This window comes from Phasianus colchicus, chromosome 2, assembly GCF_987193195.1.
Source record: "Phasianus colchicus chromosome 2, bPhaCol1.hap1.1, whole genome shotgun sequence".
Taxonomy (NCBI): Eukaryota; Metazoa; Chordata; class Aves; order Galliformes; family Phasianidae; genus Phasianus; species Phasianus colchicus.
The window spans coordinates 105,463,004-105,485,630 of record NC_143437.1 but is presented as its reverse complement, the minus strand read 5'-3'; the positions used below and the strand labels follow the sequence as shown (position 1 = coordinate 105,485,630).

Sequence of the window (22,627 nt, the reverse complement as noted above, 5' to 3'; positions counted from 1 at the left end):
GGGAATGTCAATGAACTCTGTAATCCACTCCAGCAGGAGCTGTAAGAGCATGTCTGGTTATGCATCAGGCTTCTTCAGCTGCACAACAGCGGCGTTAATGGGGATTAGTGCTGTAGGCTTGTTAAAAACAAACGTGCCTGGTGTCCACCCTGCTTGTGATCCTTGGCTGGAAGGACGTCACGGGTCGGCTGGGATGACTGCAATGCTGAAATATGTATTTGTGGTCTACAGAAAGACCCAAATGGGTTAAAACAAGACTGGTGATTCATTCGCGTTGCAGGGTCGTAGGGAACTTGGTTGTGGGTAGATACAGGCTTTAAAAAAGCTATTAAATCACTGCTTTAACCTTAATATAAATCCAGGGCTCCACCTGCAGATCCACACTGGTGGATGATTGGCACTGGCACAGGTTCCTTGGAGAAACTGTGGGTGTCCCATCCCAGAGGTGCTCAAGGCCTGGGCAGCCCTGGGCAGCCTGAGCTGATGGGGGCAAGCAGCCCACAGCAGGGATTGGGGCTGGCTGGGCTTTATAATTCCTTCCAACCCATTCAGGTTGGATATAAGGAGAAAGTTCTTCTCCAAAAGAGCAGTGCTGCAGTGGCACAGCTGCCCAGGGAGGTGGTGGGGTCACCAAACCTGGAGGTGATCCAGAACCGTGGGGATGTGGCACTGAGGGAAGTGGGCAGTGGGCATGGTGGGGGTGGGCAAAACCTGGTTGTATCTCCTTGTTGTTGAGAGGAAATAGAGGATAAGAGTGCCCTAGGAAAACCAACCCGATCTCAGAAATCAGAATAAATGGAGTGGTTCTCCTCTAAAAATGTCTTTTTCTTCTTTGCCCACAGAAGAGGCACAGATAGAGGAGCTCAGGTAGAGATGTCTCCATCACTGGGAGCCCCCCATGCTTGTCTCCAATGGGTGGCCATGAGGGGTGGCATCAGCCTAATCTGCACAGGCCTCCTTTGCAGGAGGGAGCTGTGCTTGATTCTGGAAGCTGAGATCTGCTCTTCTGTTTCTTGCACTGGTATTTTCAAGCTTTGAAGCTCCCAGATTGTATTTTTCCACAGTTTCTTAAATTCATAGATCAGATAATTTCCTTCCACCTACTAGAATAAAAAGTTATACAACCAAAGAGCTGCTGATTTCCATACAGTGTTCTGTAGGAATCTGGTGTTTTTGCAAGGGAAGACTCAGGGATGGGTTTTCTGCATCTGCCTCCATGTGAATGTGCTGATGTGCCTTAAGTGGGCAGTGGGCAAACCTCAGCTCCTGCAGCTTGAGTTTTGGGTTGTGGTGTCTCCAAAGAAGATGGGAGCCATTGCAAAAGGGCTGCAACTGGGAGCTTGGCTGGGCACTGTAATCAAGGTAGGAATGAAGTAAATCCCAAACGACCTTGTTGAGTAGGGGGAGCACCACTGGAAAAAACCATTTTGTGTATTGCTGAGTCTTCCTGTTTGCTTTCTCAGCCAAGAGGCAAATTCCTCCCAGCAAAGCTCCAGCCACAGAAGGGAGAACAAACTGGTTTCACATCCCTGCCTTTCATGGGGCAGCACAAATTGGTCCCATCTGTGCATGGGAACAGCTGATATTTAAAGAACATCACCTTCAGGCATGCAAACCTTCCTAAATCAGTAGGTTCACTAATGTCATAGCAAATGGTTTCCTCGTTTGGTTCTTTATCATAATGCTCCTCACCTCTGTGGTCCCCAGACACACATGGCCTTGTGTGCCAGTACCATGCTGAAGATTAACTCCTAACCTGGGCCACCAGCAGCAGCAGCCAGCAATACTCTTTCCCCTTAACCCCACAGATAGCCCTGGAAATGCCTTCTTCTTTGGACCCCATTTAAAACCACATGTTTTATGGGCTAGATCCCCTCACATGCTGCTTTCCTTTAATATTTTTCCTTTATTATCATCTTTTTTTTCCTCTCGTGGCTTCTTAAAATCAATTCTTGTTTTCTAGAAGGTGCGTGCTGTGCACTCAGAAAACCTTCTGCTGAGTAGTTTATTTTTATGGCAGTTTTTTCCTGTTGGGTTTACTGGACTGATGAGTCCCGTAGTAGGCACTAATTAATGGCATAGCTTTCTGTCACGCTCTCGATCCGTGGGTGCACCGAGTCTGTTCCATCTGATTTTAATTAACTAAAAATCAAAGCTCCTCATTGGGGAAATTACAGCTGCGGATTCAGTCGCCTTGCTCCTCTCTTATGAAGCAGATAGAGCAGAGCTGAGCTGCCATTGCCATCGGCTTCTCTGCCTTCCCCAGCATCCTCCCATCCTCGCCCCCCACCCCAAGGCTCTGCTACAGGTCCTGATTGCCCACCCCTGCACAAAGCCACAGGCTCTCTCAGGTTGAACATTTTGCCTTCAAGCTATTTATTTTTTCATAGCGAACTCAAAACCCAAAGAATTTTTGGTCTTCTGTCATAAATAAAAAAAACATGTTTCCCCAGGGAAATTAGGGGTTAAAAGAGAGCCCTTTGGCTAGGTGCTGGCAATGCTTACGGAGCTTCATGGGGTTTTCCTAGGGAGTGGCAGCGAGCTCCTCTTGAGTGGAGAAGGAAGCACTAAAAGCCTTCACGCTGGGAATGGGAAATGGTTGTCCAGATTTTTTGGGTGCACTTTGTCTTTTAAGAACACGAGGCTGCTGACCAGAACCCCTGTTGAGAAGACCCATTCGTACAACCATTAAGACCCAGTCATAGAACCATTAAGACTGGAAAAGACCTCAAGACCACCCAGTCTAACCATCAACCCATCACCACCATACCCACTCATGAAACCATTTAGGTTGGAAAGGATCTCTCAGATCATGGTTCTTTCCAATCATGGTCCCTTCCAACTCAAACAGTTCTATGATTCTATCACCAAGCCCAACCATCACCCCATCACCAGCCTGCCCACTAAACCATGACCCTCCATGTCACGTCTACATGTTTGTTACAGGTTTGTCATGATTTGGGTAAAATGGGATGAGTTAAGGCTTTTTTGGAGGCTTTTCCCATCGTATCCTTGAATGCTATAGTGATGGCTCCCACCCCTTTTCTCCATAATGCATCTTCTCACTTTTTTGGGTGCTTGCTTTGCCCCAGGTATGTGAGTGCAGGACTGAGTGCAGGATCCTGGACATCCCATTTCCTTGAAAATCATAGTGTATGTATTGTCCTGCCAAAGAGATGCAGCAAAGTCAACTAAAGATGGGTAGGTAGTCCAGTGAGTTGGTTTTTTGGCTTGCTGAGCGCTCATGGCTCCTACAGCCATCCAGGCACCCATAAGTCTCCCGAGCTGTCAGAAAATCAAGGCGTCATTTTAAGAATGCATTTAAAATAGCTCATCCTCCTTTGTGCTGCGAGAAGGAGCCGCTTTAATCACGTTCGAGGCAATTATGCTGTAATCAGGGCCATTGGTGTGCCTGACTTTTATGGCGCGATGGGGATTTACGATGCCAGAGGATGCCAAAGCCCCCGGGGCTGAATCCCAGCTGCCTCCCACGGTAGGAGAGCGGCAGATTTGTTGCTCCTGCTGGTTTTATTTTCCTGTGGATCTGTCCATCCAGCTTCATAATTAGATTACAAGCACCAGGGCTGCGGGGACCATCACTTTGCTCTGGGTTCTGTATTGAGCGCAGGGAGCGCTCAGCCCGCAGTGGATGCTCCCGTGCCATCAGCTCAAGTCATCGTGCAAGGCATCAGGTGAGGTGGTAAAGCAGACAGCTTTAATACAGGAAAAAGAAGAGCGAGACTAATGGGTTAAGGAGCAAAACAGCAGTTCGTGGTAATGTATTCCTTGTAGCTCTCCCGAGGTACGGCTGCTCGGGATGAGACGCTAAAGAGCTGCGTTTAAGCACATTAAGTTAAGTGCTTTGCGGGGTCGGGCTGACACTTTGAAGGAGTTTTGTGTGGCTGCAATGTGTCGCTCTGGAGAAGGTGAGCAGGGGCTGCTGCTTCTGCTCCCAGCCCAGCGAGCAGCCGGGCTGCAGGAGGCGAAGGAGACGCACGGGAGAGATGCCGACAGCTCCAGCTAATCCTCCCAGTAATAGGCTTGGTGATGGCATATGAAACTATTTTGCTAAAGTGGGAGGAGGATCCCACAGCCCAATTAAAGGATTAGATCTGAAAGCTAGTCCATTACCTCTAAGTACATGAATTTATAAAGAGCAGAAAAAAGCCGTTTCTCACGCCCTTTGGTAATAAGCGACGATGAGCGACTTCTGCTTGGAGCGCTGCTGCTGCTGCCTGTGCCGTGATGGGGCTGAATCCCTGCACCAGTACATGGGATGGGGGCACAGCCCAGTTCATGGATCAGAGAATCATAGAATGGTTTGAGTTGGAAGGGACCCTTCAAGGCCATCTGTCCCACTCCCTGCACTGAACAGGGACACCCACAGCTCCATCAGTGCTCACAGCCCATCCAGCCTGACCTTGGCTGTCTGCAGGGATGGGGCACCCACCTCATCTCTGTGCAACCTGTGCCAGCTGTCCAACCTAAGTCTCCCCTCTCTTAATTTGAAACCGTTTCCCCTTATCCTATCTGAAAAGCCTGTCCCCTTTCTTCTCACAGCCCCCTTCTCATTCTGGATTCAGCTAATTTATTTTCCAACAGCCCATGGGTGGGAGCAAAAGCAGAGGCAGAGATTGAGGGAAGCTCATGGCACAGCTTGGTCCTGCCTGAAAAGCAAATGCTCCTTGAAGCTTGCTGCCTTTCAGGCCCTGCTATGTGCCATGCATGGGCTGAAGAGCAGAGTCAGGGAGGAGTTTGATGGGGGCGAACGTCCCAGGAGGATGCGGGGGATGAAGTATGTCAAGTGACACATCTGGAAGGCTTGCAAATGTGATTTGATGTTGAGTAATAAAACTTGCCACTCGTTAATAGGATTAGATCTACACGCAAATGAATCACAGCACAAATGTGCTGCTTGCAGTAAATATTATGTCGAGTTAGACACTTTGCTGCTGAGTCTGATGCGCTGCAAAACACTAAATGCAATTTAGCTCTCACTTAGGGACGAGCTGAAGGGAAGGAAAGGGATAACTGGAACATCTGGCAGTGGTGCTCTGAGTGGATGTGGCAGCAGTGAGGTGGTGGCATCCACCAGGAACCATGGACACCCCATGGGTTGTGCCTTCGGTGTGCTCACCGTGGCCTCATGGAGGCTAAAAGCATGCACAGTCCATAATGTTCCTGATGTCCCTTACCCATTGGTGTCCCATCAGTGGGTTGAGCACATGGTTGGGGAAAGGATGGCTGCACGAGCTCCTGAGCCAAAACTCATGGAGTCACATGAGTTGGGAAGGGGCCTTGAGAACCACTGAGTCCAACTCCTGCATCCACCCAGCACCAGCCAAGACCCAGAGCTTGGTGTCTCTGCACCTTTGGCCGTGCTGGGTTTTCCTGCTGCCCGTCCTTTGGGAATCCCTCCTGCCTGTGATTTATTAACGTGTTGTCTGAAAAACTCCCCATCAAACACTGCAGCCTGCACTGAACTGGACATACCGTTTCCTTTTCAAAATGTTGATGTTGGATTTCTCTCTCTTCAGCCTTCTGCTTCAGATGGTTTTTCCTTCCTGCCAGTGGCAAATTGTGATCTAATTAGTGCCTTTATTTACCAGGATTAGAAAAGACATTGTGTTTTTTTCTTCAAGTTTTTTCCCTTCACAGGGCTGAGAGATGACACAAAAATGCCAAAGTCTATTGATGAGCGTCACGCATTGTCTGGGTGGCAGGATTTATGAAATCCAGCTGTCAATGCTTTGTTTATTATTGGTTATATTTCAGTAGGAGAATTACAGTTCTTTGGCTGTAACGTCCCTTTTCCTTTGCTACAGAGAAAGCAGCTGATGATGAAGTCCAGAAGTCTGACATCTCATCCAGCAGCCAGGGAGTGATTGAGAAGGAGTCGCTGGGACCTCTTCTGCTGGAGGTGGGTGCAGTAAGTAACTGCAGTGGCATAATTTGTGATATGGCACAGTCCATGGTCTGTGATTTCTGCTGGAAGCCAAATAAATAACTGACAGGTGAAATAAGAAATATTTTTTGAGAAAACAAGTGAGTCTAGGCTTCAGAATACCTGCAGCTACTGGTGCTTGCTGCATTATCCAAACCCAGTCTGGATCACCAGATTTCCTTCCCTGGAAACACCAGAGAAAGAAACATCCCTCTGCTTTTGGCTCTGGAGCTGTGGGATTCTCTGTGTGTTGCCCTGCATGGAGCCAGCACAAGGATGACATGCTCCTGCCTGCAGGCTGCATGTAGCATCTCTGGACCAGTGTGGCAGCCCCAGAGGCATACTGAAGATAGAATCATAGAATCATTAAAGTTGGAAAAGACCACTAAGATCATCAAGTCCAACCATCAACCTAAAATCCAAGTGTCAACCCACAGTCCAGCTGTCTTCCCATGGACCCATAGTCCAACCATCAGCTCACAGACCTAGAGTGCAGCTGTCAGTATGTTCTGGCATAGGATGCAGGGCATGACTGAGCTGCCAGCAGAGCAGTGTGGTGCTCACTGTAGGGCTTGCAGAAGAGTCCAGTATTGTGGTCTGGGTGGTAATGAAGATTGGAATTTGTTTGTAGTAGAGGTTTGGAAGGGCTTTCCAGGTTCTCCTTAATCTCTGCGCATAGCATGCTGCTCTTCTTTGAACCCTCAAGTTATGCTTTCCAAATTAATAAAACAGCAGAAGGTGACTCTGTAGCAGAGTTGTTAACAGCTCAGCATTTGGCTGGCGTGCTTCTTGCCCTTCATCTCCACTTCTTCCATCCTGTGGTAGAGCATCCCATCTTGGCTCCCTGCTGCAGCCCAGAGTTGTGGAGGTGGCAGATGCCTGGGAGCAAAGCAGCACATCAGTGTTACAAATGGCACTGAAAAACCTGTGCTCCTTATATAGAAAGGGAAATTAATTAAATCAGCTTGTTTGTGACCAAAAATTATATTACGTGCTGGTGTTGGGTGTTAATCAATCCTTTCTGCGGGAAGGAATACAGAGGTGTGTGGCTGTTTGGCAAATGCTGCTTTGTAAATAATCTACCGTGTATTGTTTGGCTTGAAATGCGTGTTTAGATTACAGTTATTACCCACACTGGCTGAGGAATAATTTCCTAATTGGCCTTTTCCCACACGAGTGCATGAAGCTCGATGGAGGTGGACGCTCCAAAGCCACCCTTTGGCACTGAGCCTTCTGCCTTGACCAGGATTGTAGAATCATAGAGTCATGGAATGGCTTGGGTTGGAAAGGACCTCAAGGATCACCAGGTTCCAGCCCCTCTGCCACAGGCAGGGTCACCAACCAGCAGACCAGGCTGCCCAGAGCCACGTCCAGCCTGGCCTTGAATGCCTGCAGGGATGGGGCATCCACAACCTCCTTGGGCATGTTGGGGATGTCAGTGTTGTTGCTGCCACCCCACAGGTGATCTTGCAGGATTTTGATGCCTGCAAGGCTGCTGCACAGTTTTTTTGCTGTGCAGATTGACCACAAGAAGCAATTTGTGGTTTTGCTGGTCTCCGAGCAGCACTCAGCCTCTGATGCTTAAAAGTATTCCTGACACAACTTCCAGTGTTGGGATGCCCTGGGCTCGGGCAGGGTGTGAAAGCACTACTAGATTTGGGGCTGGTAGATGGGACCCAATGCCCACTGCCCACCCCGGGTGCTATGCTGGGGCTGCGTGCTGCCACCACCAAACATAAGTTCCCCATTAGGTGTCAACTCAGAGCCCTCAAAGGCAGCATCTGCTGGAGAGAGGTGCAGAGGGCTTTGCCACCCAGCCTGGCTCTTTTTTGGGTTCCCCAAATGCAAAAGCTGGTTGTCTTGGCAACGCACCACAGCTGGGCATAAGGAAAATGGCAGTGGATCTGCCAGAACTATCTTGACAAAAGATTTCTTTCTGTCTTTTTTTCTTTTCTTCGAGGTTTCCTGTTTTTTTTCCATTCACTACTGCACAGCAAAACCTCACTTTTGGGGAGCACAGAGCAGCTCCCTCCTGGTGCAGGCAGGATGCTGTGAGTGGGCTCGCTGGGGATGCGAGGACCAATTTTGGCATCTGGGATGTGATGGGATTCCCATGTCCCTGTGCAATCTGTGGCAGCCTGAAGGGCACCTCGTGCTCTGATTGCAGGGTGGTGCAGCACGAGAGCTTGCTGGTTGTGATAGGAAAGGTAGGAATTAAACTCCAGGAAGGTGGAAATCCAATCCTGCTCGTACGAAAACATTTCAGCTGATGCAGCATGCCTGCAAGAGTGTAAATCAGCCATCAGCCTTCTCAAGGACTTCTCAACTCCGAGCTCATTGCAGAAGGCAGAAAGCTGAAAACCTTCATTGCATCCTCCTTAATGTGAGCAGAAGGGCTCCATGTTGTGTGATTGGGTCTGGTTCACTTTTGTCCTCATTGGCTCGATTGCAGGGACCGAGTTTTGCCACTTGCAACCTAAATGCACACACAAACACACACACACACAAAAAGTTATTCTGCAAGATGCTGGGGCTGTGCAATTCTTGGACTGTAATTAAGCAAGTTGGGCATATGCTTAACTTCAGTGTCTTGCCAAATCAGTCTTCCGGGCTGCTCTGGCCCTTTGAAAAGGTTTGTTTATATGTTGCTGGCACAGGACTCAGAAGCAGAGACGTCCTCAGCGTAGCTCGCAGACCTTAGAACATGTTTAAGCAAATGTGCTGTTATTTGATCTCTAGCAAAGGATCCACGGCGGTTATGAAATACCTCGTTACCATTAGTGCCCCTCGGCTAACCACAACACTGATCCTCATGTTTACTCCTTTGTGCCATCAAGTATGTGCAGCTGTAATTGTGCTGGTAGGTCAGCTGCTCAGCTTCATTCAGGTGGCCCTTGCCCGTGTCCAGGAACTTTGGGTGTGTTGAAAAACGGGTGGAAAACAGTTGCTGTTGAGGAGAAGAGGGAGAAAATTAACAAAAAAATGTTAGATGTCTCAGAAGAAGTGAAGTTACATTAGTTATGTGAGCATGGAATGAAGAAAAGTCGAGATGTGGCACTGAGGGACATGGTTTAGTGGGCACGATGGTGATGGGTTGATGGTTGGGACTGGATGATCATAGAGGTCTTTTCCAACCTTGGGCTGGAATGGCTTGGCTTGGGTTGAAAGGGACCTTAAAGCCCACCTAACTCCATCACCCTGCTGTGGGCTGGGTGCCCCCCACCATATCAGGCTGCCCAGGGCTCCATCCAGCCTGGCCTTGAATGCCTCCAGGTATGGGGCACCCACAGTTTTTCTGGGCAGTGCCAGGGCCTCATGCCCTGTGAGTAAAGAATTTCTTCCCAACATCCAATCGAAATGTCCTCTCTTTTAGTTTAAAACCATGATATTGTGCTTTCTGCTGTCATTTGCTCATGAGATGCCTGAGATCTGTCTTTCCTCATCATCTCCTGTTTGAGAGCTACGGTCTAAGATTAATATGATCTGGAGGGCTGGGGCAAGAGGCATGTGGAGGTTTCCCATGGTTGCAGAGTGGGTCCTCAGCACAGGAGCTGTCTGTGTTCCAGCACAGGGACCCAGTGACCCCATGCTGACCTCCTTTATCCCATTGCAGGCATTGGATGGCTTCTTCTTCGTCGTGAATCGTGAAGGGAGGATCGTCTTTGTCTCTGAGAATGTCACCAGCTACCTGGGGTACAACCAGGAGGAGCTCATGAACACCAGTGTCTACAGCATCCTGCACGTGGGGGACCACACTGAGTTTGTCAAAAACTTGTTACCCAAGTCTCTAGGTAAGAAAGCTGTTGGCCCAAAGCTTGGCCATCAGCAAAGCTGCCTGGTGTTTGTATATTGTTTCAAGTGCGCTGAAATTCAGAGCTGCACCCTACCCAGGTAATGAGCCATAAACTTCTACCTGCTGAAATACATCCTACCAGCGAAGAATCAATATTAGATTTATGAACAAATAGCAGTGCTAATGGATGGCGCTCTGAAAGTAATCTGTCTTTCACCACTAAGAAAACTTTTGCATTCGGTGCTGCAGCTCCACGAAGCTGCTCGAGTTGGAGCTGGGGAAGGACTTGCTGGGCTTTGTTTGTGAGTTAGTGTAAAGAATCCAGCCTGATCCTATCGACCGCTTGTTCGCTTGCCAAAATGCATATCGCTTAATCGGCGTTTAAGCTCATTTTTAAAATAATGTGCTTACTCAACGGCACTGTAATTTAAGTCTCAGTAAGAGCCTCTGCTTGCCCCCCCTGCCAGAGCCTTGGGCAGCCTCCATTAAACCCCCAGCTGCAAAGCTTTGGCTGTAACGGGGCAATTTTAAGGGGTTTTGTCCCCAGAGCCCATCATATTTTGCTAAGGGACGGGCTGCACTTTGGGAAGCTTTGCTACATAGATGTGATATGCAGCCCGACTGTATGAGTGCCTTCCATCAGCATCAGTGGTGTCATCACTTGGGTTGCTGCTGGTCATCACCTGTGTGTTGTAAGCTCACAGTGGTTCTCCATACTGGGCAAGTGGACAGCTGGAAGAAAATGCCACACGACAAAGGCACTTGCATGGCTCTGGAGGCAATTGAAAGAGCAGCTTTTATTCATTGACTCAATGCAGGCATCCTTCTGCAGACCCAAGGAGAGTGGTGCCGTGCAGTAGGGGAAGGAGCCACAAAGTCTTTGTGTGCTTGGAGAGTTCTTTGGTCATTGCTGAGCTGAAAGCACAAGAAACAGCCCAAGCTCAAAGCATCCCGAGCAGGGATTCATGACTGGTGCTGACCAGCAAAGCAACAGGACTGCTTTGCCTACAGCAGGGTTTGCCCAGAGGGATGATGGATGCCCCATCCATCCCTGGAGGTGTTCAAGGCCAGGTTGAATGGGGCCTTGGGCAGCCTGGGCTGGTATGAAATGTGGAGGTTGGTGGCCCTGCATGTGGCAGGGGGGTTGGATCTTCATGATCCTTGAGGTCCCTTCCACCCCTGGCCATTCTGTGATTCTGTGAAGGGGCTCTGCCAGCACCCTCCTCTCAGCACACTCTGCACACAGTCCCGTGGCACGGGGTTGTGCTGAGGTGATGCTCCTCTGCTGACCTGGGTGGATAATGCTGAATTCAGGCATCCCTGAACCGTAACGCCACATCCCCACTGACACCTTTGAAGATACAACCATTATTGTCAAAACGTGCCTTTTCCAAATAGTATGACTGAAAAACAGGGCCTTTTTTCCTTTTTTCTTTGGAATTCACAGTTGTCTTCCCTCTGGGTAAGTGCAATGATGTCTTAAGCCACCTGTATCTATGAGCACGCATCAGTTTGAGCTTATGGAGCTTCAGGCTTTGTCTCTTCCCTGAGGTTACCTGGGAGCAGCTGTGTGTTTTCTTTTGCTTGGATGTTACAAGCCCCTCGGCTCTTCTGGCAGAGCAGGCTGTACGAGAGCTTCACAGTCTGCTGGTGGCAAAATCACTTGGGTTGAACGTGGTTCTTCTAAGAGATGATTGAAAGGGTTAGCAACATCAGCCTTCCAACATGTGCCTGGGGAGACCTCGAATGTGCCACAGTGGTTAAACCACTTCTGAGGAAAGCCAGGGGAAGGTTTTCATTGCAGTGTGATGCACTGTTGTGGAATCATGCTGAAGCTTCTCTTGGGCTGGAGCCCCTTGTCCTTAGCCTGCTGCACCAGCACCAGGAGGTCTTGCTGCAGACAGAGTGGCAGTGATTTCCCTTTCTGTCAGCCCCAGAAATGAGAAGGAAGAAGTGAGAAGCAAAGAGAAAATCCAGCTCTATGGTATGCCCAGCTGGAAGCTGGCTTGCTGCATACACCCTAAGAGCATTGTTTCAGCATTTTCAGTGCAGTGGCAAAATTCAGGAGTCCTTCCAGGTGCTGGGAGTGACTCAGCCACCTTTGCCTCAGTTTCGCTGTCTATAAGATGGAAGTGGCATCATTAACAGCAGTGTGATGACTTTGATATGCTGATCTCACTGAGGGTTGTAGGTGCTTTTATGGCTCGTCTGGGATCACTGACTCATGCTTGGGGTCTTTGGCAGGTTTACCAGCCATCCCCTAAGAGAGAGTATCCCAGGCTGCAGCATTGCTTCTCCTCCAGCCTGAATTCAGCAGAGCTTTTTCCCTGTTTTTTGGCAAGTTCATTCACAGTTAGCAGTGTTTGGTGGAAGATTTGGCTGTGGTTAGGTGGGATCCCACTGACATCTCTGTCTGGATATCCTGTTCCAAGGCTTGTTGTGCAGGGAGCTGCTGTGCTGCCATGCTTCAGGATCACAATGGTTTAATAACACCCAGCAACGTGGGCACAGCAGGTCCAGCCTTGCACAGGCTTCTGATCTGCACTAAAAAGCTCTGATCCGTGGAGCTTCATCTTTGCAATGTGTCACAACTTGTAACACCCCTTCTCTTCCTTTCCCCCTCCCACCCCAGTGAATGGAGTTCCCTGGCCTCAGGAAGCGACCCGACGCAACAGCCACACATTCAGCTGCAGGATGCTGATCCGGCCACCTGATGAGCCTGGCACTGAGAACCAGGAGGCTCGCCAGCGCTACGAGGTGATGCAGTGCTTCACCGTTTCCCAGCCCAAGACGTTCAAGGAGGAAGGAGAAGGTAGGGCAGAGCCTTCACCTCCAGCCCTGCAATGGGAAGGGGATGGGGAGAAGGGGGCGAGGTGAAATCCTCCAGGATTTTCACCCAAAAACAGGCAAGCTGACTTTTGAAAAGGCTGTGACTCTCCAGTGTTATTTTTTGACACAGCTTGCAATCAGTGTTGCTGAAGGAAAGAGAAATCCCATGGATGCCATAGATGTGGCACACAGGGACGTGGTTTATTGGATGAACGATTGGATTTGATGATCTTAATGGTCTTTTCCAGCCTTCGTGATGCTATGATTACACGTAGGGAAATATTGTAGTGGACATGGTGGTGATGGGTCAGCGGTTGGACTTGATCTTGGAGATCTTATCCAACCTTAATGGCTCAATGATTCTATGAGTGGGCATGGTGGTGATGGGTCAGAGGTTGGACTTAGATGATTCTTAGAAGATCTTAGATATCTTCTCCAACCTTTATGACCCTATGATTCTGTAATTACCAAAGCTTTCTGGCTGCACAGCCTTTTCCCAGCAGGCTGCAAAGGGAAGATATTGTTGAGTGAGCCCGGGCTGTCATTGCACTCTAATTGATAGCACGTGCTGACCATCAGGAACATTCCCAGCCCCAGGAGCTGCTCAGCACCGTGCTGATGCCATGATTTTGGCCAAAGCAAATGCAGGATTTTGGAGGGGTGGGTCACCCTGGTAGCAGCAGGGCTGCCTGGTGTGAGGTCTCAGAGCAGGAGAGTGAAAGAGCTTCCTTGCAAATGCCGTAGCTCTCATCTCTGTGTACCAACTCTTATTTTCCAGCACATTAGCTGAATTAATCCATTGCGGTTTACACAGGAGATCACGACTGGAAGAAATAAATTATGGTATTTTATGACCAAATACTTTGCCTGAAGCTGACAGTTGCTGGCTTTTAGCGCTGACTTTTATTGTACAATACTGCCAGATCTGAAAAGCCTTTACAATTAATTTCTCCAAACACTGGAAACCTCTCCCAGCAAACTTCATATAGTTTACAGAGAGCCTCCTTGCTCTGAAGGGCCAGAGGACTGCTCGGGGTAAACACTTCCAGGGCAGGACGTGGCTGTCGAGCACCGCAGAGTTATTTTAATTAACATTCTGAATTGCAAGTGGAGGCTGTAACGTGTGACTTTCTCATTCTCCTAGTCTCTTCTCCTTCTGCTTTGGCAGATTTCCAGTCCTGTCTGATATGCATTGCAAGAAGGTTACCTCGACCAGCAGCTGTCACCCCTTCCGAATCCTTCGTGACCAAGCAAGACACCACAGGTAATGTCCATGCAATGCTGCTGGGGCTGTTGGGGCTCCTCCTGGCCAGCAGCATCCTTGCTGAGCTGTCCTTGTGGTGTGCATCCCAAAGGGTGCATCCCATCTCCTCCATCACAACGAGTCCTTGCACTCTCCCAAGGCTTTGGGCAGAGTGCTGAATGCTGGGTGCTGCTGCAAGTGCTGGATTTGGTGGTTTCCTCAGCCAGCAGAAGGAAAACTGCACTTGTGGTTCTCAAAGCGGGGTGCAGGACTGATCAAACGTATCACACATGCAGCCTCTCTCCCCTCCATTTGATTTCAGGGGATATTGAGGTTGCTGATCAATGGGAGTGAAGCACTCGTCACCATTCAGATTTGGGGTTGCTCTCATCCAAATATTGCTTTCTTCTTTATTGAAGCAGTTTGGTGACCTTCTTTCTGACAGTTAATCACCACCATGGACTTCCTTGCAACCTGTGAATCCTTAATAAGTGCATCCAGGCTCTCTGCTACCTCTCCATTGCTGTAATATCCTCTTTGCATGGCTGCCTGCTTTTCCTGACACCGGAGAGCTCTTTGTGCAGGAACATACACTGAGTGCACGTGTTCTGCTGTGCCTGAGTAACGTGGCTCTCCTCTCTCCACCCAGGTAAAATCATCTCCATCGACACCAGCTCCCTCAGAGCTGCCGGCAGGACGGGTTGGGAAGATTTAGTGCGGAAATGCATCTATGCTTTCTTCCAGCCTCAGGGCAGAGAGCCATCTTATGCCAAGCAGCTCTTTCAAGAAGGTAACAAGCTCCTCTCACTGGCTCTCTCCCTCTCGTGCTGAGCAGCAGTAGCTGCAATACCAAGTTGATGCATAGCCCTTGTTGCTGGCTAAGTGCTTTCTGGGAAAACAAACACTGCAATAGTAATTGCAGAGCACTGGAGGGTGAGGTGAAGCGGCTGAGCATTGCTGGAGGAGCTCCTCCAGCTGCAGAGCAGCAGAGCTGAGCCAGGTATCTGGTTCCCTTTGGGAACCCTTTGGGAAATACAGAATTGAAGAACATCTCCACAGGCCAGATTCGGGCATTACGCTGCTGTTGTGCTGTTGTTGCTGAAGATATCCCTGTGTTTTTGGTTGTCCCCTTCAGTGATGACACGTGGCACAGCCTTCAGCCCATCTTATCGATTCACCCTGAGCGACGGGACGGTGCTCAGCGCCCACACCAAGTGCAAGCTCTGCTACCCCTCCAGCCCAGAAGTGCAGCCCTTCATCATGGGCATCCACATCATCGACAGGTACGTTCCTGTACTGCTGCTGCAGAACCCTGCTCAGGTTGGTACCATGCCTGCATGTGATCCAGGAATCGAGGAACCCATCTCCAGCCCGTTCCAACCGTGGCTCATGGTGTTGTTTGGAGATGTGATCACAGAATCACAGAATGGCCCAGGTTGGAATGGACCTCAGGGATCATGAATCTCCAACCCCTTCGCCACAGGCAGGGCCACCAACCTTCACATTTAATACTAGACCATGAGGGATCCAGGTCTGAACACCAGCATAAAGCAGCTCTCGTGCATTTTATTGATGATTGCCACGTGGCAAAGAGCATGGGGTGTTCAGCTGGAGCTTTATAGACGTGCTTGAGATTTCTGCCTTGCCCAGAGAACTTAGGCAAAATATCTGGGGAGGGAGAGGCTCGGGAGAACTTGCAGAACAGGGTGAGGTGAGTCTGTGGGCCTGGGCTGTGTGGGAGAAACATTGGGAGGATGGGGTGGGGGAGAATGCTCTCTGAGCAGGGTCTTCTGGCCACGTGGGAGCACAGCACCCAGAGGAGGTTGTGTCCCCTTTCTAGGGAGGTGGTGAAGCTGCTGCACTCCTCCCACACTACTGAAACAAAGCTGGAGCTTGCAGGCTGCCGTTCTTCAAGCTTCAGATCTCTGCAGAATAAAAGGGTGGCAGGAGCTGTTTGGGGAATACCAAAAGTTTGGGAGAAGCCTCATGTGTCTCTCTGTTTCCCTTTTGTCTCCGGCAGGGATCACGGCATGCTGTCCTCCCAGGAGAACACTAACTCAGCCATGGCCCTTCCGCGGGTCAGCCCCTCTCTGAACCCCAACATCTCCCCAGGGCAAGGCATGGCCCTGCCGCCCTCCATCCCTCCCTCCAATGGCAGCATGCTGGCCACCCCTGGCAACCAGCAGCCCGGTGCCGGCCTCCACAGCAGCAACTCCAGCACCAGCCAAACGAGCTTCGGCTGTTCTCCTGGGAACCAGATAGGAGCCAATGTTGCCTTAAGCCAGGGACAAGCCGGTGCCCCGAACAGTAACCACAATTTAAACCTCAATAGCTCCCCTATGAACAGCCCAGGGATCACCCCGCCGCAATTCATGTCTCCTAGGCACCGGGTCAGCCCAGGACTGGTCCCCCGGCCCCGGGGACCCAGCAATCCCTTCTCCCCCACCATGCCCACCATGCACTCCCCCGTGGGCATGGCCAACAGCGGCGGGGGCGGCGGCGGCGGCGGCGGCTCCAGGTCCTTTCCCACCGCCCCCATAAACTCTTTGCAGGGGCTTAGCGAAGGTGCCAGCACACCGGTGGGCTACTCCACGCCACCCCCCGTGCTGAGACAGCTGGGCTCCCAGAGCTCGCCCGGCCGCCTCGGCATGCAGCCCATGAAAGCGGAGTCCAAGGACAGCAAGGAGATCGCCTCCATCCTGAGCGAGATGATCCAGTCTGATGGCGGTGCGGGTGACGGCAAACCGCTGGACTCGGGTGTGCTGCATGCCGGCGAGAGGCTCGCGGAGGGGGAGAGCAAGTGCTCCCAATCCACCAGCCACAAGCTGGTCCAGCTGCTGGCCAGCACGGCCGAGCAGCAGCTTCGGCACGCGGACGCGGACACGAGCTGCAAGGATTCGTTGGCCTGCGCGGGCACCACGAGCACACTGGGTGCCAGCAACCCGCCGAGCAGCACCTGTCCCTCCTCCCACAGCTCGCTGACCGAGCGGCACAAGATCTTGCATAGACTCCTTCAGGAGGGCAGCCCTTCTGACATCACCACCTTGGCCATGGAGCATGACAAAAAGGATAACGTCCCCAACCCCGCCACCACCCCGACAGCCCCGAGCCAGCTGCCGGGCACCCCGGACATCAAGCTGGAGTCGGATGCGATGAAAAAGAAAGACGTCAAGGATCACCAGCTCCTGCGTTATCTGCTTGATAAGGACGAGAAGGAGCTCGCCGCCACCCCAGCCCTCAGCCTGGACGACGTGAAGGTGAAGGTGGAGAAGACGGAGCAGATGGAGCCCTGCAACACCACCCCGGTGCCGCTGGCCAAGCCGCCGGCCGCAGAGGAGGTCAAGCTGGAGTCACAAGGCCAGGTGAGTGCAGGGATGCAGTGGCACAGCTGCCCAGGGAGGCGGTGGGGTCACCAAACCTGGAGGTGTTTGAGAAGCACGGGGATGTGGCACTGAGGGACGTGGGCTGTGGGCATGGTGAGGTGGGTTGGGGTTGGACTCAGTGATCTTAATGGTCCTTCCCAACCTTAAGGGTGCTTCCGTGTTTTGGTAACTCAGAGCTTCGAGGCAGTGCTGAGAGAGGAAGGAAGAAGCTTTCCCGAGCTGCATAAGAATGGGAAAGGAGCGGTGCTGCTTGCTGCAGGTGGCAGGCCTGAATGGGGAGGGGGCTGTGTGAGCCTTGCCAAGTGAAAGAGCTCTTAATTCTGCATCTCTGGGCACATTCAGGGCTCGTGTCCCCGGGAATTCTCAATCTGTTGCCCTCTTGTTGGCTGAGATTAGCAATTATACAGGCCTTTTAGTTATCCTAAAAGTATTATTAAATTGAATAATCCAGTGACAGATCTCCGCAATAGAGATTTGAGTGTATAAATATTCATTACATGCAGCTATGAATAGAAGAGATTTCTTATTTTTGAAAGCCAGGGGAGATGGTAACATGGATAAGGCTGCTTAATCCTTTTTAAGCAAAGAGAACAGAGAGGCTGACATTCAGAGCAGGGCTGATAGCCTGCTTACTGACTGTGTCAAATGGGGCTGAGAGGTGCGGTGTGAATAACAGAGAGCTCCCAAAGCCTCCAATGGCAACACGCAATGAGTCTCTTAATAAGGTTAAGGGCTCAGTTCTCCTGGGAGTTGTGGTCAGTTATCCTGCAGGCGAGTGGGAATCTCACTTGTTATCTCTTGCTGTGATCATAGAATGATGGAACGAGTTGGGTTGGCTGCCCAGGGATATGGTGGGGTCACCAGCCCTAGAGGTACTCGGGGATGTGGCACTGAAGGATGTGGTCAGTGAGCATGGTGGGATGGGCTGGGGTTGGGCTCGGTGATCTCAGTGGTCTTTTTCAACCAGAATGGTTCTCTGATTCCATGAATTGCCTCTATGTTGGTAAGACTCAAGTCAGGATGTGCCTGTCTTGGAAGGGAGCCGGCTGCCTTCCAGTTTTGGGATGCTCAGCTTTGGAGAACTTGGAGCCTGGCTGTGGTTATGAGCCCCTCTGCTCTGCTGTTGGAAGCAAGCTCACGTTTTTAGCCTTGCCCATGGCTTTTTATTTCCGAGTGTCTCTCCCCAGACAGCTGGAGAATAGCAAACCTATGTATGGGACCACAAGCACTCCTAAGAGTTAATAAGGGAGGCTGGAGCAGGGTTGTGGAGCCTTCACTTGCATGTTCAGAGGAGCAAACAGCCCATAATTGCTCAGATCTGAGGACAGAGCTCAGTGCCACATGATGTCTGCTAGCTGGATTGCTTCAGAGAGCCACAGGGAGAGGAGCTGCTATTGCAAATAAAACCAAGCACTTGCCTGGGATTTTTTCTTCATGTTTCTATTGAAATATCAATTGGGGCGACGTAATGGTGGGGCACGCTGCAGCTTGCCACTCACCTCACATAATTATTTCCTTTCCAACTCATCCTTGTGCTCATTTCCGAGAACACAACCTCACTTCCTTTTGCTGCAAGATGCCCTGTGCTCCTCCAGGATCTCTTCCAGGAAAGAAGGATGCTCGGGATGCTCAGCTCCGACTACAGCTCCTCTCTGTGCCAGCTCTCCCAGCTCTCCAGCTCTCTGTTTTGTCTTCCCCCCCTCAATTGGAAGTGGTGCCATTTGATTTCCCAGCCTTCTGCTTGCTGTTGTTGCTGGAGGAAGGATACCTCAAGAAGGGCATCCAAGTGGAGAGGTGCTGGCGTGGTCCTGCTTAGAGAGCACCATGGGCTGCTGTTTAATTGCATTCATCTCATCTGTTATAAGGGAAGCAACAATTTCCCTGCTTGAGGGCATCAGTTATGCCCAAGTGTGTGAGGATACCCTTCATTGCAGGGCTCTGGGTTAGGGTTGAATAGAAGGCATGCACAGGGGCACACAGCCCTGAATATTGCATTACAAATCCTGCCATCAATGCCTGCTGCTCACGTTACGCTGCTCATCATCAGTGTTGCCTAAACATCATTTAATTCTCAAAATGCCACTGTAAATAAAAAAAACCCCACACTGTCATGTGTGTTAACAGCCCCAGTTCATTCCTGCAGTACAGGCAGGTGGGGATGGGGACAGGGCCCTGCACAAGGTCAGGACAGAAATGTGACATTGGTGGGGATGTCAGAGGTGCCTGTGTGGGCTCAGCCTCCCCCCAGGATCCAACAGCATCCCTCCCATGTGATCCCTTTGTTAAGTGCTTGAGAAAATTGGGTGTTTTTTTTTTTTTTGTCCTTATTCAGAAAGGGGGAGGGAAAGCGAGAAGTAATGCAAGCAGACAGAGCTGTCTTCTGCAGTTGTTCTCACTGTAGTTGGATAGATCTGGAGATGACTTCTTTCAGTTTGGACCCATGGAGAGTGGTAACCCTGAAGCCCTCCATCATACACAAAGGTTTTTAGTGCACTTTCAGGTTGCCTGTTCATTACCCCACAGTTAGTGGCCTAACCTTCCCAAACACTGAAGGGTGGCTCTTCTGGAAACACAAAATGCCCTTAAATTTTGAAATATTTGACTTCCCTTTCTCATTTGCCAAAGCTCATTTATCTTGGACCCTTAAATCCCTACCTGTTGTTATTACATCCACCAGCACAAATCCCTTCCCCGTCACCTTTCCCATTTACTCCAGTCTTTGGGCTAAACATCTGCTCATCCACTCTCAGCCTTGATGAGGGCTGAAGGAGCTGGATGGCATTTTCCTTTCCATCAAGGTAATTGTGTGCCCCAAGCAGGCACAGGAGAGCACTTTGGGGCAGTTGTTCTCTTAATTCACTTCTCCTGGAATGAACCATTTTTTATTCTTCTCATTTCAGCATGAGCATATGTATATTAGCAAAGCAAATTATCAAGGGGGAGTGGTTTTAAACTGAGATGGGGGAGGTTTAGGTGAGATCTTAGGAGGAAGTTTTTCACACAGAGGGTGGTGAGGCACTGGAACAGGTTGCCCAAGGAGGCTGTGGATGCCCCATCCCTGCAGGCATTCAAGGCCAGGCTGGATGTGGCTCTGGGCAGCCTGGTCTGCTGGTTGGCGACCTGCACATAGCAGGGGGTTGGAACTGGATGAGAATTGTGGTCCTTTTCAACCCAGGCCATTCTATGATTCTACGATTTTGTGATCTCATGTTTCAAAACACTGTTGGTTTTATTTGGCCGTGTTGGTGGAGCTGTTCATAATGCTGCTCATTGCAGCACATGGGCTGCAGGCATGGATGGGGCTCAGGGGTGGGGAACCTGGCACCTGGGGGACCTGGCACCTGGGGGACATCCTTGTAGGGTAGGTGACTGGCACATATAGTGAGGTGGTGGGGTCAGCATCCCTGGAGGTGCTCAGGAACCATGGGGATATGGCACTGAGGGACGTGGCCGGTGGGCATGGTGGGATGGGTTGGTGTTGGACTTGAGGATCTTAAAGGCCTCTTCCAACCTGAATGATTCTGTGGTTCTATATGCGTTCATCTAGGATTGCCCAGAGATTATCCCAGCACTGCTTAATTCCATCCCAGTGCCACCACCCGCTCTGGAGTGGTTTGGATTTGAAGCATCATTGGTGCCCATTTCTGTGATTTGGGGCTGATCCTTTCCCACTGAGCTCATTTTTCTATTACTGCAAAGGAATCAAACTCACCAACCTGTGCTCTCCCTTCCTTCCTCAGTTTGCTGCTGAACTGGAGCAGCTGGACCAGCTCCTGCCATCACTGGAGAAAGCTGCCCAGCTGCCAGGCTTGTGCGGGCCGGAGAGGAGTGAAAGCGGCGTGGCTGTCAAACCCGAAATGCTGGCAGCCCCCCTGCAGCCCAGCACTGCCCCCAGAGCCCCCGCCGGCCTCAACCGTAGGTGTCAGCCCCGGGGTTTGTCCCCACGTGGGGTCTTTGGGGGGTGGGAGCACAGAGAATGCAAGAGGGATTCGGGTTCTCTCCAGATTGAGCAGTTTGATCCCTGGAAATGGAGGTTTGGAAGCATTGCTGTCACTTTGAAGCAGTTGGGACTGAGTGCACCCAGGTTTAGTGTCAGAACTGATAGGGAGGGGTTAAAATTGAAAAAAAACACCCTGCTTTTTCTCCAAAGTGAGCAGTTTCACCTGCTCCTGAAGGAATCCCTGAAGGGGCCCACAAGCAAGTGAGAAAGCCAGAGGCTCCAACTGTGGCTCCTTGGCTTCCCCGTGCTGGGGTGTGAGCAGCAAACAGGGCCAGCAAGCTTTTACAAGCAGAGCATGAACTTGGCTGTACGAATGCACCCAAGTTACAGTGCTGTTGTCTGGAGCCCATGCCATGTGCCTGTCCTGATCAGCAGCCCTGTGCCACCCTCACCAGTCCCCTTTAGTCCCCTGCCAGCCCCAATGCGAGCACAGCAGCCAGAACAGGTCCCATAGGGCTTTGTCCCCCCATGTATGGCTTTTCCTGGTGCACAGCTATAGTTTATTCCATCCCCTGCATCACTGCCCAGCAGAAATACAGAAGAGATGATCTGAGCATGAACAGAAGCATTTGCTACGTGCTCCCCGCTGGCAAGCTGCAGCTGAACTTGTGAAAATCCATGCAAATGAGAGTTGTAACGATGCGAGGCTTAACAGCATCGTTTTCCCATGCGGTTTTAATTGATTTAAAGCCAGCAATGCCCAGCAGAACATATCTGGAGTGCACACAGGCAGCATCGCAGAGCATCACTTGTACTACTGCCACTCCCCTGAGAGGAATCCCTGTTTACTGTGAAGGAATTGGTCCTCATCCTCTCTTCTACTGTTGTATAAAGCCTATTTATATACATCTTATAGATGCAAGCCTTCTCCCTTACCCCAGAGTACCCAGTATCAGCTTCCTGGTGTGGCACTGCATCCACCGGCGATGTTGCGATGAGCTCGTGGGGAGAGATCTGAATTTTTATATCTACGTGTTTATCTTTGTTTTCCAAACTCAGCTATCAGCAGCGGGCAGGGCATGCAGGCAGCTCGAGCCCCCTTTGAGTTCTGTGACCCACTGGAGCCAGCTCAGCTCAGGCCAGTTGCTTTCCCTGCAACCAACGGCAGCAGCCCGAGGCCCCGAGCGCCGGCCGAGCAGGGCAGGGGCACTGTGCCGGGACCAAACCCCTTCCCACCTGACACAGGTATGTGCTGCCATGGGCACCTGCTCTGCTCAGCCAGCTGTGCCAGCAGAAGGGGGATGTGGTGGGAAAGCTTTCTCTTGGAGGGCTTATTTGGGCCAGGTCTCCCCGTTACAAACGGAGAAAGCCAAGGGGAGGTCTTGAGAGGTGATGGCCTCGAGTAGGACTAGGAGAGGTTCAGGTTGGGTATTAGGAGGCATTTCTTCTCTTACAGAGTGGTGCTGCAGTGACACAGCTGCCCAGGGAGGTGGTG

At 50.8% G+C, this 22,627-nt stretch overlaps 1 protein-coding gene across 8 annotated transcripts in view; it reads left to right on the top strand.

Moving 5' to 3' along the window:
* The window catches only part of NCOA1 (nuclear receptor coactivator 1), a 155,623-nt gene that overhangs the window by 116,753 nt on the left and 16,243 nt on the right, over window positions 1-22,627 (top strand). For all 8 annotated transcript variants that reach the window (XM_031603863.2, XM_031603862.2, XM_090136546.1 and 5 more), the window contains 9 exons: window positions 5,826-5,920; window positions 9,558-9,735; window positions 12,370-12,549; window positions 13,735-13,830; window positions 14,459-14,599; window positions 14,945-15,092; window positions 15,830-17,171; window positions 20,933-21,107; window positions 22,192-22,377. In XM_031603863.2, coding sequence (XP_031459723.1) covers window positions 5,826-5,920; window positions 9,558-9,735; window positions 12,370-12,549; window positions 13,735-13,830; window positions 14,459-14,599; window positions 14,945-15,092; window positions 15,830-17,171; window positions 20,933-21,107; window positions 22,192-22,377 — 2,541 coding nt within the window. The remainder of the gene's footprint in view (window positions 1-5,825; window positions 5,921-9,557; window positions 9,736-12,369; window positions 12,550-13,734; window positions 13,831-14,458; window positions 14,600-14,944; window positions 15,093-15,829; window positions 17,172-20,932; window positions 21,108-22,191; window positions 22,378-22,627) is intronic.